At 49.2% G+C, this 14480-nt stretch overlaps 1 protein-coding gene across 3 annotated transcripts in view; it reads left to right on the top strand.

Moving 5' to 3' along the window:
* NCOR1 (nuclear receptor corepressor 1) overlaps window positions 1–14480 on the top strand; it is a 109221-nt gene that overhangs the window by 56449 nt on the left and 38292 nt on the right. For all 3 annotated transcript variants that reach the window (XM_082201628.1, XM_082201629.1, XM_082201627.1), the window contains exons 17-21: window positions 1941–2158; window positions 5682–5744; window positions 9990–10129; window positions 11160–11286; window positions 12773–13334. In XM_082201628.1, the coding sequence (XP_082057754.1) occupies window positions 1941–2158; window positions 5682–5744; window positions 9990–10129; window positions 11160–11286; window positions 12773–13334 (1110 nt within the window). The remainder of the gene's footprint in view (window positions 1–1940; window positions 2159–5681; window positions 5745–9989; window positions 10130–11159; window positions 11287–12772; window positions 13335–14480) is intronic.

The raw sequence follows: 14480 nt of genomic DNA, 5'->3' as shown, positions 1-14480 counted from the left end.
CACCAGCATTACACTTTCCATTTTTAAGTTTGGAATAGAGTATTTGCTTTGGCAGACGATAATCGGGCATCCGCACAACCTTTACAATTAAAGCACTTTGATGCCCCGTTAAACTGTCATGGCTTCCCCCAAAGAATCCTGGGAGCTGTAGTTTGTTGAGGGCCTGAAGAAAACCTCCTTTCACACCCTGGCACCCCTCCAGTGTGCCTTCTTTTTCTCCTCTCCTTGCACTCTCCCTCACTGTCTCTCTTTGGCCCTTGCGAGATTCCAACGCTGGGCCTGTTCCAGCAGTCAGTCTCGTACAGATTTTCAGTCTCACAACTCAAAATGCTTTGCGTGGGCTCTTTACGCTTTCCATTTTTAAATTCAGAATAGCGTAGTTGCTTTGGAAGACAATCATCGGGCATCCACACAGCATGACCAGTCCAACGAAGCTGATGTTGAAGAATTATTGCTTCGACACTGGTGTTGGCCTGACCTTGCAAGGCTCTCCTTATCTTCCTGTGCTTTAGCTGCTGCCTAGCAGACAGGAGTCCACTTCCCTGCTCCCCTCTCAACTCTGTTGTGCACATCTCTGCTTGCAGCTGATGTTTGCCACCTCTAACGACTATTTGCACCCATCAAATTTCCTGCGGCCCCCATTGTTCCCGACTGTTGCTCATGTTGGCTGCTTAGAGCCCAAGAAGCAGCAGGCACTGGCTGCTTCCCTGACCTCTGGCCGGCCATGTTGCTTCCTTTTACCAGGAGCAGATAGGTAGCCGTATTGGTCTGCCATAGTCAAAATAAATAATACAGGTGTATCTGAAGAAGTGTGCATGCACACGAAAGCTCATACCAAGAACTAACTTAGTTGGTCTTTAAGGTGCTACAGGAAGGAATTTTTTTATTTTGACTATGGCAGACCAACACGGCTACCTATCTGTAGCTGGAACCATGGAAGGCACCACATTGAGCCGCATGAAATGGAAGTCCATCGTGTATCTGAAGAAGTGTGCATGCACACGAAAGCTCATACCAAGAACTAACTTAGTTGGTCTTTAAGGTGCTACAGGAAGGATTTTTTTTTTTTTTTACCAGGAGGTGAGACCGCAGGGTCAAGGGTAGTGCAAACAGAATGGCAGGAAACTGGCTTGTTGTGCAAGAGCTCTCCTTTAGTTATGCAATCAAGATGCATAATTGAACCTTGGTTGTGTTTGTCTGTCTTTCCCCTCCTCCCTCTACAATCAGACCTCTTCTTACATTAGCTTCAGGTTACGGCTTTTCAGGTTGCATCCTGCGGTGACCCGGAAGTACCGGAAAGGGTTACTTCCAGGTTTCGCCGCTTGCGCATGCACAGACACGCAAAATGACGTCATGCACAGAAGCGGCGAATTGCGACCCGCGCATGCGCAGACGCGGATTGCGTTCTCTTCAGGTTGCGAACGGGGCTCCAGAACGGATCCCGTTTGCAACCAGAGGTACCACTGTACTGTGCTTAAAACTCTTCAGCTTTTCCTGTGGTCTGTTTGTAACTTGACTTGAGACGTAGGTAAAAGGCAATGAATGACTCATTTATCTATTTTATGAAAAACATCTTTATAAGAGTAGTTGTATACCACTGTGTCATTGGTATATATGTCGTTTGCAGCAGTACAAACATCAAACTATACCAAGAAAGACCTTTAAAAAGTTAGAAACTGACACCAGTTAGGCATCGTGGATATTAAATAATAATTATTGACAATAACCCCTTTGAGGAGGGTGTTGGTGTTGTTTTTACAGTCCAGCTCTATATAAATTGTACGAAATAAAATAATAAATTGATTTCCCCCCTGTAAAATGGCAGCCGCCTTGGAGGCATCCATTGGCACTTTGAGGGGAGAAGGGACCCCCGTCTTCCATGCAGTCGCTTCACAGTTCTGGGTTTCATTCCTCTCGCCCCCTTTCTTTTCCCCTCTCAGGGAGAATATCAAAGAGAAGGACAAGGTTGAAGTGGTTCCCGAAGAGCCTGAAGAAAGGGAGCAGGTGGCCCCGCGAGGCCGGAAGACGGCCAACAGCCAGGGCCGGCGGAAGGGCCGGATCACCAGGTCGATGACCAACGAGGCCGCGGCGGCTAATGCCGCGGCAGCTGCCGCCACCGAGGAGCCTCCGCCGCCACTGCCCCCGCCGCCAGAACCATGTGAGTAGACGCCCCGCAAAACAGTTGTCGGCCAGCGGGAAGGGCAGGGCCAGCCCTGTGATGAGGCAGAGTGAGGCAGCTGCCTCAGGCGGCAGATGCTGAGGTGCGGGGAGTGGCCGGACCTGCGAGTGCCATAATAATAATAATAATAATAATAATAATAATAATAATAATAATAATAATAATTTATACCCAACTGGTTGGGCTTCCCCAGCCACTCTGGGTGACTTTCAACAAAATATTAAAATACCGTAATACATCAAACATTAAAAGCTTCCCTAAAATGTGGTTCCGCCCCGTACCTGCCATGTTAGCCTCCTGCCCTTAAGTGCAATGGAAGGCACTATGTTTTCACCGGTCTTGGATTCAGCTAACAAAATGCCCCCAAATGCCTAAGTGCTCTGCCAAGGAACTGTTCTCCCTTCCGAACGCAAAACGAAAGGAAATTAAAATTTGCCACTCATTGTGGAAGCGGCAGAGCCCCTTGCTTTGCAGGTAGACATTCCTGGGTTCGATCCGCGGCAGGACTGGCCAGCTGCTGCTGGCCAGTGCCCAACAACACTGAGCTAGAGGGGCCAACAGTCTGACTCTGCAAGAGGCAGCTTCCTCTGTTTAAACCAGCCCTTTGTTCAGAACAGAAGGGGGCGGGATGTTTTTAATGTATTTCCCCCTGCTTGGTTTTAATGCATCCGTGTGGGTTTTGTTGGTCGGTGGGTGGGTGGGGGACCTTAGGCAAGATAAAACAAGCAACACGTTTTAAGAATAAGAATAAGAAACCGGTGTAAATACCGAACCAAAAATTTGTCCTTTTAGCAAGTACTGTTCAGGGTTTGGGGCTGGAAGTCTCTCCCACAGCCTTACCTGGGGTTGCTATTGGGGACTGAAACTGCATTGAACTAAACAACAACAACAATAATAATTTTATTATTTGTTCCGTGTCCATCTGACTGTGTTGCCCCAGCCACTCTGGGCAGCTCCTTATGGCCCCTCCCTTGGCAACAGAGGAGACTGTTTTCTGCCAGGTCAGACTCTTTGCTCATCTAGCACAATACTGTCTGCTCTGGCTGGCAGCAGTGCTCCAGAGTCTCACACAAGGAAGCATCTCATTCTCTTTTTTTACCTGGAGGTGGTGGGGATTGAGCCTGGAACATTCTTCATGCAAAGCAAGCGCTCTGAACCACTGAGCTCCATAGTACCCCCCCCCCCCCATAATACAAAAATGATTAATGGCACAGCAGTTAGAGTGTCGAACTAGGACTTGGGGCACCAGGATTCACATCCTTGCTCAGCCACAAAGCTGCCTCTCTCAGCCTTCCCTACCTCAGAGTTGTGGGGATAATATGGGTGTTGGTGGTGGAGAACTTTGTACACCACCTTGAGCTCCTGGGGGTGGGGAAAGGTAGAATATAAATGCAATAAATAAGCTCAAAATGAAAAAACTAAGAAAATAATTCGCCTCCCTAACTGTAAGTTAAGAGAAACAGAACTCAGACCTTCAGATAGCAACAGACAAAAGTTATTTTAAAATGCCTCTCCCCACTTTGCTTCCTTCATTGTCTAAATATTTTCCGTGCAGATGTGCTCTGAAAGTTATATTTTATGCGTGAGGGTCTGCCTTGTCTGTCTTGTCCTAATTTTAAGAACAGCAGGCCAATAAAAAAAAGCGAACGAGGTCACTCCATCTGTGGAGACGTGGTGTCGGTGGCCTTGATGCGCTTAAGAAATTCAGTGAATACTTCCCTCTTTACAATGGCCTCGGGACTGTTGATTCCGGTCCGTGGCTCCCCGTAGCGAATAAAAGCTCTCCGCAGTTATTTCCCTCAAAGAAAAGGATGACGCCCTGTCATTCTGTGCTCAGGAGGTCGCCCATTTATTCGTCTGTAAAGAGACGAGAAGAATCCAGGCAGCCGTCAGTATTGAAAATCAAGTCCATTATAAATATGTTGTCGTTTTGTGGGATCTCTTCTTAGCTATATTGGAAGGATTCTGGCTTATAAATATATGTAAATCGGAAGGGAAATAAATCACAGATGCCCTTTCCTATGCAAAAACACCCCAAACATGCTTAAGCTTCCTATTGTCGTAAGTTGGGTTTGTGTAAAAAATCAGTGACCCAAAGTGGTGTCATTCGATTAAGCCGAATGCTGGAAGATTCAGGAAGAAAGCCCTTCTTCATGCAACACAGAGTTAATCTATGGAACTCCCTCCCACAGGAGGCAGTGATGAATACCAACTTAGCTGGCTTTCATAGAGAATTAGACAAATTCATCAATATCAGTGGCTACCAGCCTTATGTTCTCCCCTCCACTGTAGGAGTCCTTTTTTTTTTACATAAATCATTTTTATTGATTTTCCAATTAAATATCCAGTCATAATACTTCAATTAAAATAAAAAAGATCAAACTATAGTCCAAATTGTATTTACCGTATTTTTCGCTCCATAAGACGCACTTCTTTCCTCCTAAAAGGTAAGGGGAAATGTGAGTGCGTCTTATGGAGCAAATAGCGCTGCGCAGAGAGGGAGAGCTGCGCAGCACCCCTTCAGCGAAGCGGGAGGAGGGACAGAGCCACACTTGCTGTCCTGGCTTCTGCCTTAGCTGCGTGCAGCCTCTTCCGGGCAGGGGGAGCCTTCATCCCCCTGCCCCGGAGAGGCTTTGAGCGGCTATCCCAGAAGCCAGAACAGCAAGAGGCTATCCCAGAAGCCATATCCCTCTTGCTGTTCTGGCTTCTGAGATTCAGAATATATTTTTTTCTTGTTTTTCCCCTCCAAAAACTAGGTGCATTTTATGGTCTGGTGCGTCTTAAAATACGTTATTAATTTCTCGGAGCTCCCCACGGTCTGGATCTCTGAAGCATATCTCCACATCTTAGTCCTGCTTCTCCTCGTTGTTTCCATATTTCCCACATCTCGATTTTAACGCTTCATCCTCCGCTATAGGAGTCCTGATCCAGCAGGCCTTTTCTTACGTTCTTATGGAGCTTCCAGGTCCAGTGGCAGTCTATCTAGGTTCCTAGATTCTTAGGGCCCTTGCGAGAACCCAGCGCTGGGCCTGTTCCAGCAACCAGTCTCGTGCAGATTGTCAGTCTCACGAACTCAAAAATGGTTTGCGTGGGCTCTTTGATAAAGAGGTGCTTAAGGAGAAAACCTCCTTTCACACCCTGGCACCCCTCCAGTGCGCCTTCTTTTTCTCCCCCCCTTGCACTCACAGGGGATCTCATGTCCTCCCTCTCTCCCCTTCGATTGCACTCGCAGGGGAGTTCTCTCTTTCTACCCTTCACTGGCGCTCGCAATGGATCTCTCTTCCTCTCTCTCTCTGCCCCTTGCTTTTTGATGTAATAGGAACCGACTCTCTCCCGCTGTCAGTGGGCCTGGTTCCCGAATGGCCTCAGCAGGCCTTAATGTAAACAGATTAATAGATTACGCTGAAACCGCAAGTCTTGGCCCTTTCGCCATCTGACGGGCTCTCCCGCCTCTCTCTCTCTCTCTCTCTCTCTCTCTCTCTCTCTCCTTGCTCTGTTTCAGCTTCGGCAGAGCCGGTGGAGACATCCCGCTGGACGGAAGAAGAGATGGAAGTTGCGAAAAAAGGTAAAAGCACCCTTTTCTTTTTCAAGGAAGTGTTCTATTGAAGATTGGGCGAGTGTGTCTTGTACAATGCAAAGAGGTTCTTCAGTGTTGTTAAACCTTTTTGCAACAGCCAGGAACCTTTTATTTTTTTAAAAAAAAATCAAACCATTGATCCATTCAGATCAATGTTGTTAGCACTGAAACCCTGGAGAGCTGCTGCCCACCAGTGCTAACAACATTGATCTGAATGGATCAATGGTTTGATTTTTTTTGATTTTTTTTTTAAATCAAACCATTGATCCATTCAGATCAGTGTTGTTAGCAGCTCTCCAGGGTTTCAGACTCAGCCCTACCTAGAGACGCAGAGAGGCCTGTAGATCCCTGGAACCTTCTCAGGCAAAGCCGGGTGCTCTGCCACTGACCTGAGGCCCCTCCTGGCTTCAGAATGCAGAGATTGTCATTTTCAAATAATTCCCTGAACCGGATGAAACAGACTAGAATAGAAAGATAGAGTAGGAAGGGATCCTGAGGGTCATCTAGTCCAACCCCCTGCAACGCAGGAATATGCAGCTGTCCGTTAACGGGGATCAGACCTGCGATGGGACTGTCTCTGAAGATCTTCTTCCCCAAACCAACTCACGGTGTTTTGTTAGCTCTCTAAAACGCTGAGGAGATTAGGCTGTTCTGGGCGTCAGCATTTCAGTTCTATGAAGCTGGTTGCCTTGCAGCAACAAAGGCCACTCTTGACATTACCTGGGCTGAAAACCTGTGTGTTGACACACCGTGGTGGCCTTGGGAGCATTGCCATTCTGAACGCTTCTTGCAAACCTTTGAGGCTTAAATTGGCTTAAATGTTCTGAGTTGTATAAAGTGGGAACTCCCTTGTCATCAGATACCAGAGGTGAGTTCTTGCCGGATACTTATATATGGATGAAGAGAGAGGTTTGGGTCCTGTGTGGGAAGGGGAACGTTAAAAACGCGCCAGTCGAGTTGGAGAGAGGCAGTGTGGCGTAGTGGTTAGGGTGTCAGGCTAGATTTGAGTCCCCACTCCGCCGTGAAGCTCACCGGGTGCGGACGCCACTTGCCTCTCAGCCGAAGCTCCACCTCACAAGGATGTTGTGAGGGGGAAATGAGGAGAGGAAGAGCCCTGTGTCCTCTCTCAAGCTCTTGTATGCAGGAAAAGTGGGATACAGTGGTGCCCCGCAAGACGAATGCCTCGCAAGACGGAAAACCCGCTAGACGAAAGGGTTTTCCGTTTTTGAGCTGCTTCGCAAGACGATTTTCCCTATGGGCTTGCTTTGCAAGACGAAAACGTCTTGCGAGTGTTCCGATTTTTTTTTCGCTTCCCCCCCCCCTTTTCTAAGCCGCTAATAGCCTTTTAGCCGCTAATCCGCTAAGCCTTTAATAGCCGCTAAACCACTAATAGCGCTAATCCGCTAATCCGCTAATAGGGTTGCTTCGCAAGACGAAAAAACCGCTAGACGAAGAGACTCGCAGAACGGATTAATTTCGTCTTGCGAGGCACCACTGTATAACACAAACTAATAATACAAATCACCATTGTGGGTCAATAATAATAATAATAATAATAATAATAATAATAATAATAATAAACAGTTAGGACACCTGCTCTTGCTGTTCGCTTGCTGGCACCTCCAACTGAAAGGGTCCCAGGACCATCTGAATGTGGCTCAGGGGCATTTGTGTCTAGACAAGTGGGGACTGCAACAAAGTGTTGCGGTATATCTCCGGTCCTGACATGGCGGGTGGGGAACCTCAAGCCCCCCACTCCCAGAGGCGGGGGATGAATTTGGTCCCCCAGATCCCTCTACCTGATCCTTGGGACTGTCCCCAACCCACAGCACCTCCTCCGAGTGCTCCTGCCTGGTCACAGTCCTTCCGTGAACCACAATTACGCCTCTTTGCTTGTGAGAGGTGTTGTGGAGACTTTTGCATGGCTGGAATGGAGGTGGCTGCAGAATGGTAAGAGAGTCCCATCCTTTGCCCCGCCCACCTTTGGCCACGCCCACCCCTGGCATGTGGCCCTCGGAAGGTTGCCCACCTGGGGATGTGGACCTTGGTCTGCTCAGGCTTCCAGCCACACCTTCTCCAATCCTCTTTCTCCCATCTTCCAGATGATTCCTAGCGATTACTGAGCATCCTTGTGGTCCCTGTTGGACTGCTTTTTTAAGGGGTGGGGTTTTTCCCCTTTGGTTTGGCTTTGGAGATTTTTCATTTATTTATTTTTTTGTTTTCTCCTTCTGCAAGCATTTTGTTTTCCCCCTGAATATACTGAGTTGCTGTTTCACCCCATTCTTATTCTCTCTCATTCTCTCTCTTCACTCCTATCAGCACGGAGACACCAGTTTTGTTATTCGTAGGATAACCCAAAAAGTTTTGGTTCTGTAGAAAGAGGATCAGATCCTGCCTGAGGAGTCTTTTTCTATCATTTTCACCTGGAAAGGTCTCTTAGCTCTGTTTCGCTCCCACCATCTCTCTCTCTCTCTCTGCTTAATACCGGTTGGGGTTTTGTGGGGGAAGGTTTAGCAGCTTTACAGCCCAGGGAGAATTAGGTTATGTCAACCAGGGAGACTGCATGATCCAGTAGATAAGCTCTCGGCGCTGCGGGGTCAAGAGAGCTGAGTTTTTTCCCCTTTTATTCTTGGTGCTGACATGGAATGACCTTAAAAGAGTCGTGCTCTTCCCCCCTCCCAAAGCTGCCTCTGAGCATGTCAGTTTCGCTGTGTGGGAAAGGAGGCTAATTCTCATCTTCAGAGGAGAGAATTGCCAGCCTCAGGTGTCCTCCTTGGTGGTTTGTCCAACGCTTTTGTCTTCCTGGAAGGAGTATGGGAATCGTGCGGCCCTCTACAGATTCATTCCTGCACCCTGACTCCTCAGTGGGATAATTAATCTGCATTCAGAGCTTCCCATGGGGCCATTTATTTATTTTTTTAAATGCACATGCCGCTTGGTTTTAGCTGCTTTATTAAAAATAAAATGCTCAGTTTACAGAGAGAAGAAAACGATAAAATTATCGGTAAAAGGTAACAGGTAATAAAAAACAGCTCTACAGTCATACCTCGGGTTAAATATTCTTCAGGTTGAGTGTTTTCAGGTTACGCTCCGTGGCGACCCAGAAGTAACAGAACACGTTGCTTCCGGGTTTCGCCGCTCGCGCATGCGCAGACGCTCAAAATGACATCATGCGCATGCACAAACGCAGCGAATCGCAACCTGTTCATGCACAGACGCAGGTTGCATTTGCTTCAGGATGCAAACGGGGCTCCAGAACGGATCCCATTCGTATCCAGAGGTACCACTGTATAAAACATTCAGAAGGTAAAATAAGCTAAAAACAGATTAAAATACACATGGACATTCTGCACACATTAGTGAGCTTGTCTAAACATAAATGTTTTTAGCAGGTGCGGAAAAGAGTACAGCTGCCTGACGTCAATAGGCAAGGGGTTCCAGACTGCAGGTGCCGCCACGCTAAAAGATAGAATTCCTTCAAATGTGGAAAGGGTATTATGCGGCGCTTGTAACCGTGCCAGTTCTGCAGATCAGAGCAGCTGTGTGGCCTGTTTGGGGTCAGGCGATCTCGTAGGTAAACTGGTCCCAAGTTGTTAAAGACTTAATAGACTAATAGTAAGTAACACCTTGAACTTGGCCTGGAAGCAGCTTGGCAATTGGCGCCGGTCTCTGAGCGCAGGTGTTCCATGCTGAAAGATAGCTCAGTCGGTAGAGTCTCTCAGAATCTCAGGCTTGTGGGTTTGAGCGCCACTCCCTCTGTGGAGAGGGGAGTCCTGTGCGTCTCAAATTGTGGTGTGTAAGATAAAGTCCCGCCAAACAGCATAGAATGTTTCTGTATTGCCTTTGGCAACGCGTAATTTGTTTTTGGGTTTTTTCCCCTCCAGTTCACGCTAAACGCGTCTTACTTTTATACCACAGCAAATTGCTCTGATATCTGCTTTCATGAATGGCAATCTATGCCTATTTTAATTAAATGAAAATCTGAAAGGCTGCAGGTTCGTAGGCCTGCATCCTGGGCTGTGTTGCTGTTTTGTGAAGCAAAGAAGCCTTTGTATAGACCCTGAGGGGGGAAAGCCCAGAGGTGTCTTGTAAATAAATCACATTCTTCTCTTTGACCAACCTTGGTTCTCCCACTCCCCAACGCAGTTTTGAAAGCCAGAGTTTTTTGCGGTTATGATTCCTTTTTAAAAAAAACCAAAAAACCAACAACTGTCTCTCTTGTGCTTCTGACAGGGTTAGTGGAACACGGGCGCAACTGGGCAGCCATTGCCAAGATGGTGGGAACGAAGAGCGAGGCCCAGTGCAAAAACTTCTACTTCAACTACAAGAGGAGACACAACCTTGACAGCCTCCTTCAGCAGTACAAGCAGAAAGTGAGCAGGAGAAGGAGTGGGGGGGAGTCGCAGAATCGCAGAACTGTAAAGTTGGAAGGGACCCTAAGGGCCATCTAGTCCAACCCCCTGCAACGCAGGGATCACGGCTAGAGAATCTCTGACACCCAATCTCTGCTTGGAAACCTCCACCGAAAGAGTGTTCACCATCTCCCGAGGGAGCCTGTTTTGCCGTCGAACAACTCTTACTCTCAGACAGTTCTTCCTGATGTTTAGTCAGAATCTCCCTCCTTGCAGTCTGAAGCCATCGGGCCTGGTGGCAGCCCTTCAGATAATGGTCAGCCTTGGGTCAAGCGCTGGGGTGGGGGCAAGGAGCGTGCAGGCAATAGCAGGGACATTTTCTGTCTGGTTTGGGAAACCAGAGCCAGGTTCCAAGAAAGGGCCTTCATCTTGAGTCAGAGCCATCGGTCCCTTTAGCTCAGTATTGTCCACACTGACTGGCAGCAGTTCTCCAGAGTTTCACACAGGGAGGGTCTCTCCCAGCCCTCTCTAGGAGGTGCCAGGGATCGATCCTGGGAACTTTCCGGATGCAGAGCAGGGCCCCTGACAGAGAGCTGCAGTCCCTCCCCCCTGAAAGCAAAGTAGGGTTCTAGTCCTCACGATGAAGTGGTTCAAATGGGAACATAGGAAGCTGCCTTGCACTGTACGTGTAATAAATGAGCGCAACTAACTTAGCACAATTAAATTTCAATAGCACTTGGTTGGATATAACCTTTTATATTTTAGTGTATGCTTTTTTAAAAAAACCCCACCCAAAATGTAGTGTGTGAAGAAGCCCTTGTGATGTAGTCAGGAGACTGTTCTGGGTTTAGTGCTGGGTTAAGGGGTTAAAACTACAGAGTTGGGAGGAACCATAGAGCTGGGAAGAATCTAGCCTAACCAATGAGTCGTGTGTGTGTGTGTGTGTGTCTGTCTTGTCTGTCTGTCTGCACCTATATATATATATATATATATATATATATATATATATATATGAGTAACCACCTTCCCCTTATTTTTCTGCCTTTTTTAGTCTTCTCGAAGGCCCCGCGAGGAGCGTGAAGTCTCACAGTCCGAAAGCGTGGCATCGACAGTCTCCGCGCAGGAGGACGAGGACATCGAAGCATCCAACGAGGAAGAGAACCCAGAAGACAGCGAAGGTGATTCTCAGATTGGCCCTCAAAATCCCAGCTGGATTTGCAGGTTTCGCTTCCCTTTCGATCGGGAAACAAGCCGAATGGGATGATGGGAGTTGTAGTCCGTGAGCCTTGGGAGTGCCCATAGGCTCCTATCCCAGCGCTCCCTGTTTCTGGACTCCCATCAACCCCCACTCCTGCTTCTGTTGTACTCCAACTCCCATCGGTCCCAGCCAGAGTTGCCAATGGTGAGCCATGATGGGAGCTGTAGCCCAACACTATCTGAAGAGGTCCAGGCTCCTCATCTCCAGAGTGCAAAAAGCAGAGAAGGCTGCAGTAGCCAAGACCAGAGCAGGATACTCCACAAACCAGGGTTGTTATTATTATTCATTTATGAAAATATTTGTAAACCGCTGTACCTTTAAAAAAAATGAAAGCGGTTTACAAAAAAAAAAAGTGGAACCTTATAATAAAGCCATAAAGAGCTTAAAAACAGGCATCAGTTAACCACTTTGGATGGATGTATTCTTAACCTGGGCATCTGGCGGAATACCAAAATGTTTTAAGCAGGCGTTTAAAAGTTGCCACAGAGGGTGCCTGCCGAATCTCTAGTAGCAGATTGTTCCACAGGACGGGGCCGATGACACCCAAGGGTCGGTTTCTTGTTCTCAAATGAGCCTCACCACCTGGGGGAATGATCAACGACACTCCTGCGGGTGAGCTGAGATATTAGGGGGTCAGGCAGAGGGAGGACTGAGTTTTCATCACCTTGGGTAGGGTAGCTGCTGTGGTCTGGCTTGGTGCAGTTTCAAGAGCACAGAGCCAATCGATGTCCACCCCCCTCCACATGTCCACCCCCCTCCAGTGCTTTTCCCCCAGGGGGTACTCAAAGGCACACAGCACCGGCACCACTTTCCGCTGTTGTTAAAAAGTGTGGCACTTGCTGTAACAGCTTCATGGTGACTAAGGTAAAGGTAAAGGGAACCCTGACCATTAGGTCCAGTCATGGCCGACTGGGGTTGTGGCGCTCATCTTGCTTTATTGGCCAGCATGACTAAGCCGCTTCTGGCGAACCAGAGCAGCGCACGGAAACGCTGTTTACCTTCCCGCTGGAGCGGTACCTATTTATCTACTTGGACTTTGATGTACTTTCGAACTGCTAGGTTGGCAGGAGCAGGGACCGAGCAACAAGAGCTCACCCTGTCGCGGGGATTTGAACTGCCGACCTTCTGATCGACAAGTCCTAGGCTCTGTGGTTTAACCCACAGCGCCACCCGCGTCCCTGACAGCACCACCCACATCCCTGCAGCGCCACCCACATCCCTGACGGTACTAGGAAAAAGTCACTGACCCCACCCCACTGCCCAGAGGCCTAAGGTCTGTGAGGCGCCAGCTCTCTCCTCTTTTGAGAGTGCGTTGCCCGGCGCCGCTAAGCGGTAATCGTCTGGCATCCCGTTAAAGCTCCTTAATTACCGTTCGGATGCTTACACCCAACTTAATGCCTTTGCAGGTGCTGAAAATAGCTCCGACACCGAGAGCGCGCCGTCTCCTTCGCCGGCGGAGGCTGCCAAGCCCATGGAGGAGGCCCCTCCCGAGAGCGTCTCTTCCGCTTCCAGGATGACGACCGCCGAGGCAGCGGAGCAGGAGTCCCCCGTGAAAACAGCGCCCGGGGCCTCCCCTCCCTCGGCAGCCCAGAGCGCCAAGCCGGTAGCCGAGAGTGAGAGCCCTGAGCTGCAGGTGAAGGAAGAGGCGGGGGCCGAGGCGGAGGAATCCATGGAGGCCGAGAGCGGGAGCCAGCTTGCGGACACCAAGCCTGTCCTCCCTGCGAACCCCAAAGTGGAGCCCCTGGAGCCCGAAGCGAGGCTTCCGGAAGACGTCCAGGTGAAGACGGAGAGCGATGCCAAAGAGCGGGAAGAGGAAATGATGGCCAAGGAGAAGACGGAGCCGGAAGGGATGGACTTTGGCTTGGCCCAGGAGGCTAGCGCTCAGAGGATGGAGCCCACCTCGGACAACGACTCGAGCGCCACTTGTAGTGCCGACGAGGACGTGGACGGAGAACCCGACAGGCAGAGGTAAAAAGGTCCGCCCTCCAGTCGAAGGCTGGAGAGTTTTCACAAAGAATTGGTGCTACTGATTGTGGCCAGATGAGGAGCCGTTCTGGCCCGCTGTGTACCACCTGCTTTGCGGTCTTGTCCACCTAAGTTGGATAGGCAAGCAATGCAGTATGTTCCCAATTTAGAGCAGGGCTTGGCCTCCTCCATTCTGTGTGCCAAGCCTGACCTGCCAGAGGTTCAGATTTGGCCTTGGCTTGGAAACCCCTGCCCCACACCTGACATCGTATGTGATGTCAGGTGTGGGGCAGGTAGAGGCACATCTGGCAGCGCACATCATGCTTTCGGAGGTATCGCTGAAGCCTCAGGTCTCTTAATGCGCCACGTAGCACTCTCTGCAAATCCTGCAGGGTGCTTGGAAGACCCACTTTTGGGACTTCAAAGCATCCACTCACCTCACAGCATTGCAACATTGGGAGGCTGGCAGCTACACAGCCCTCACACCTGTCAAATGTGACCTACATGCTTAGGATCTGAGAAGGATCCATCTGGCCTGTGGACCCCATAAAATTCCTCAACCCTGATTTAGAGACAAGTGGGTTTTTTTAGTCCAAGACTGCTTTTAGCCACAGGCCTTCTTCAAATGAAGCAAAGGATCTCCATAATTTTGTGTATGTGTTTAGGCCAGGAATACCTAATCTGCTTGGGCCCTGTGGGAAGGGGGAGGGCCCATTTGGAAATCTAGGAAGCTGTTGCAGGCACCATGAAATAGTGAGAGCCAGTGTGGTGTAGTGCTGGACTAGGAGGACCTGGGAGACCAGGGTTCAAATTCCCACTGGGCCATGAAGCTCACTGGGTGACCTTGGGCCAGTCACTCTCAGATTCCCTGTCAGGAATTCATTAGCTGTGATTCCTGCTTTGCAGGGGGTTGGACTAGATGTCCCTTGGGGTCTCTTCCAACTCTACCATTCCGAGATTCTAAGATGTAGAGGGACACGGCGTCTTCCCAGCCAAGCCATGGAGCAGGAGGGTGCTCCTTCCCCTCTTGCTAGCCTGGAAATTTGGCTTGCCAGCCCGACCCCCCCCCCCCCAATCATTCTTGGTTTCCTGCCCCTAAAACACGGAATCCAGTCTGGCCAGGGGTGAAGAGTGGAGCTACCTTTCCCT

This window comes from Podarcis vaucheri (genome assembly GCF_965113315.1).
Source record: "Podarcis vaucheri genome assembly, chromosome: 15".
Taxonomy (NCBI): domain Eukaryota; kingdom Metazoa; phylum Chordata; class Lepidosauria; order Squamata; family Lacertidae; genus Podarcis; species Podarcis vaucheri.
Note: the sequence above shows the minus strand (reverse complement) of the source record. Positions and strands in the feature narration are given on the sequence as shown.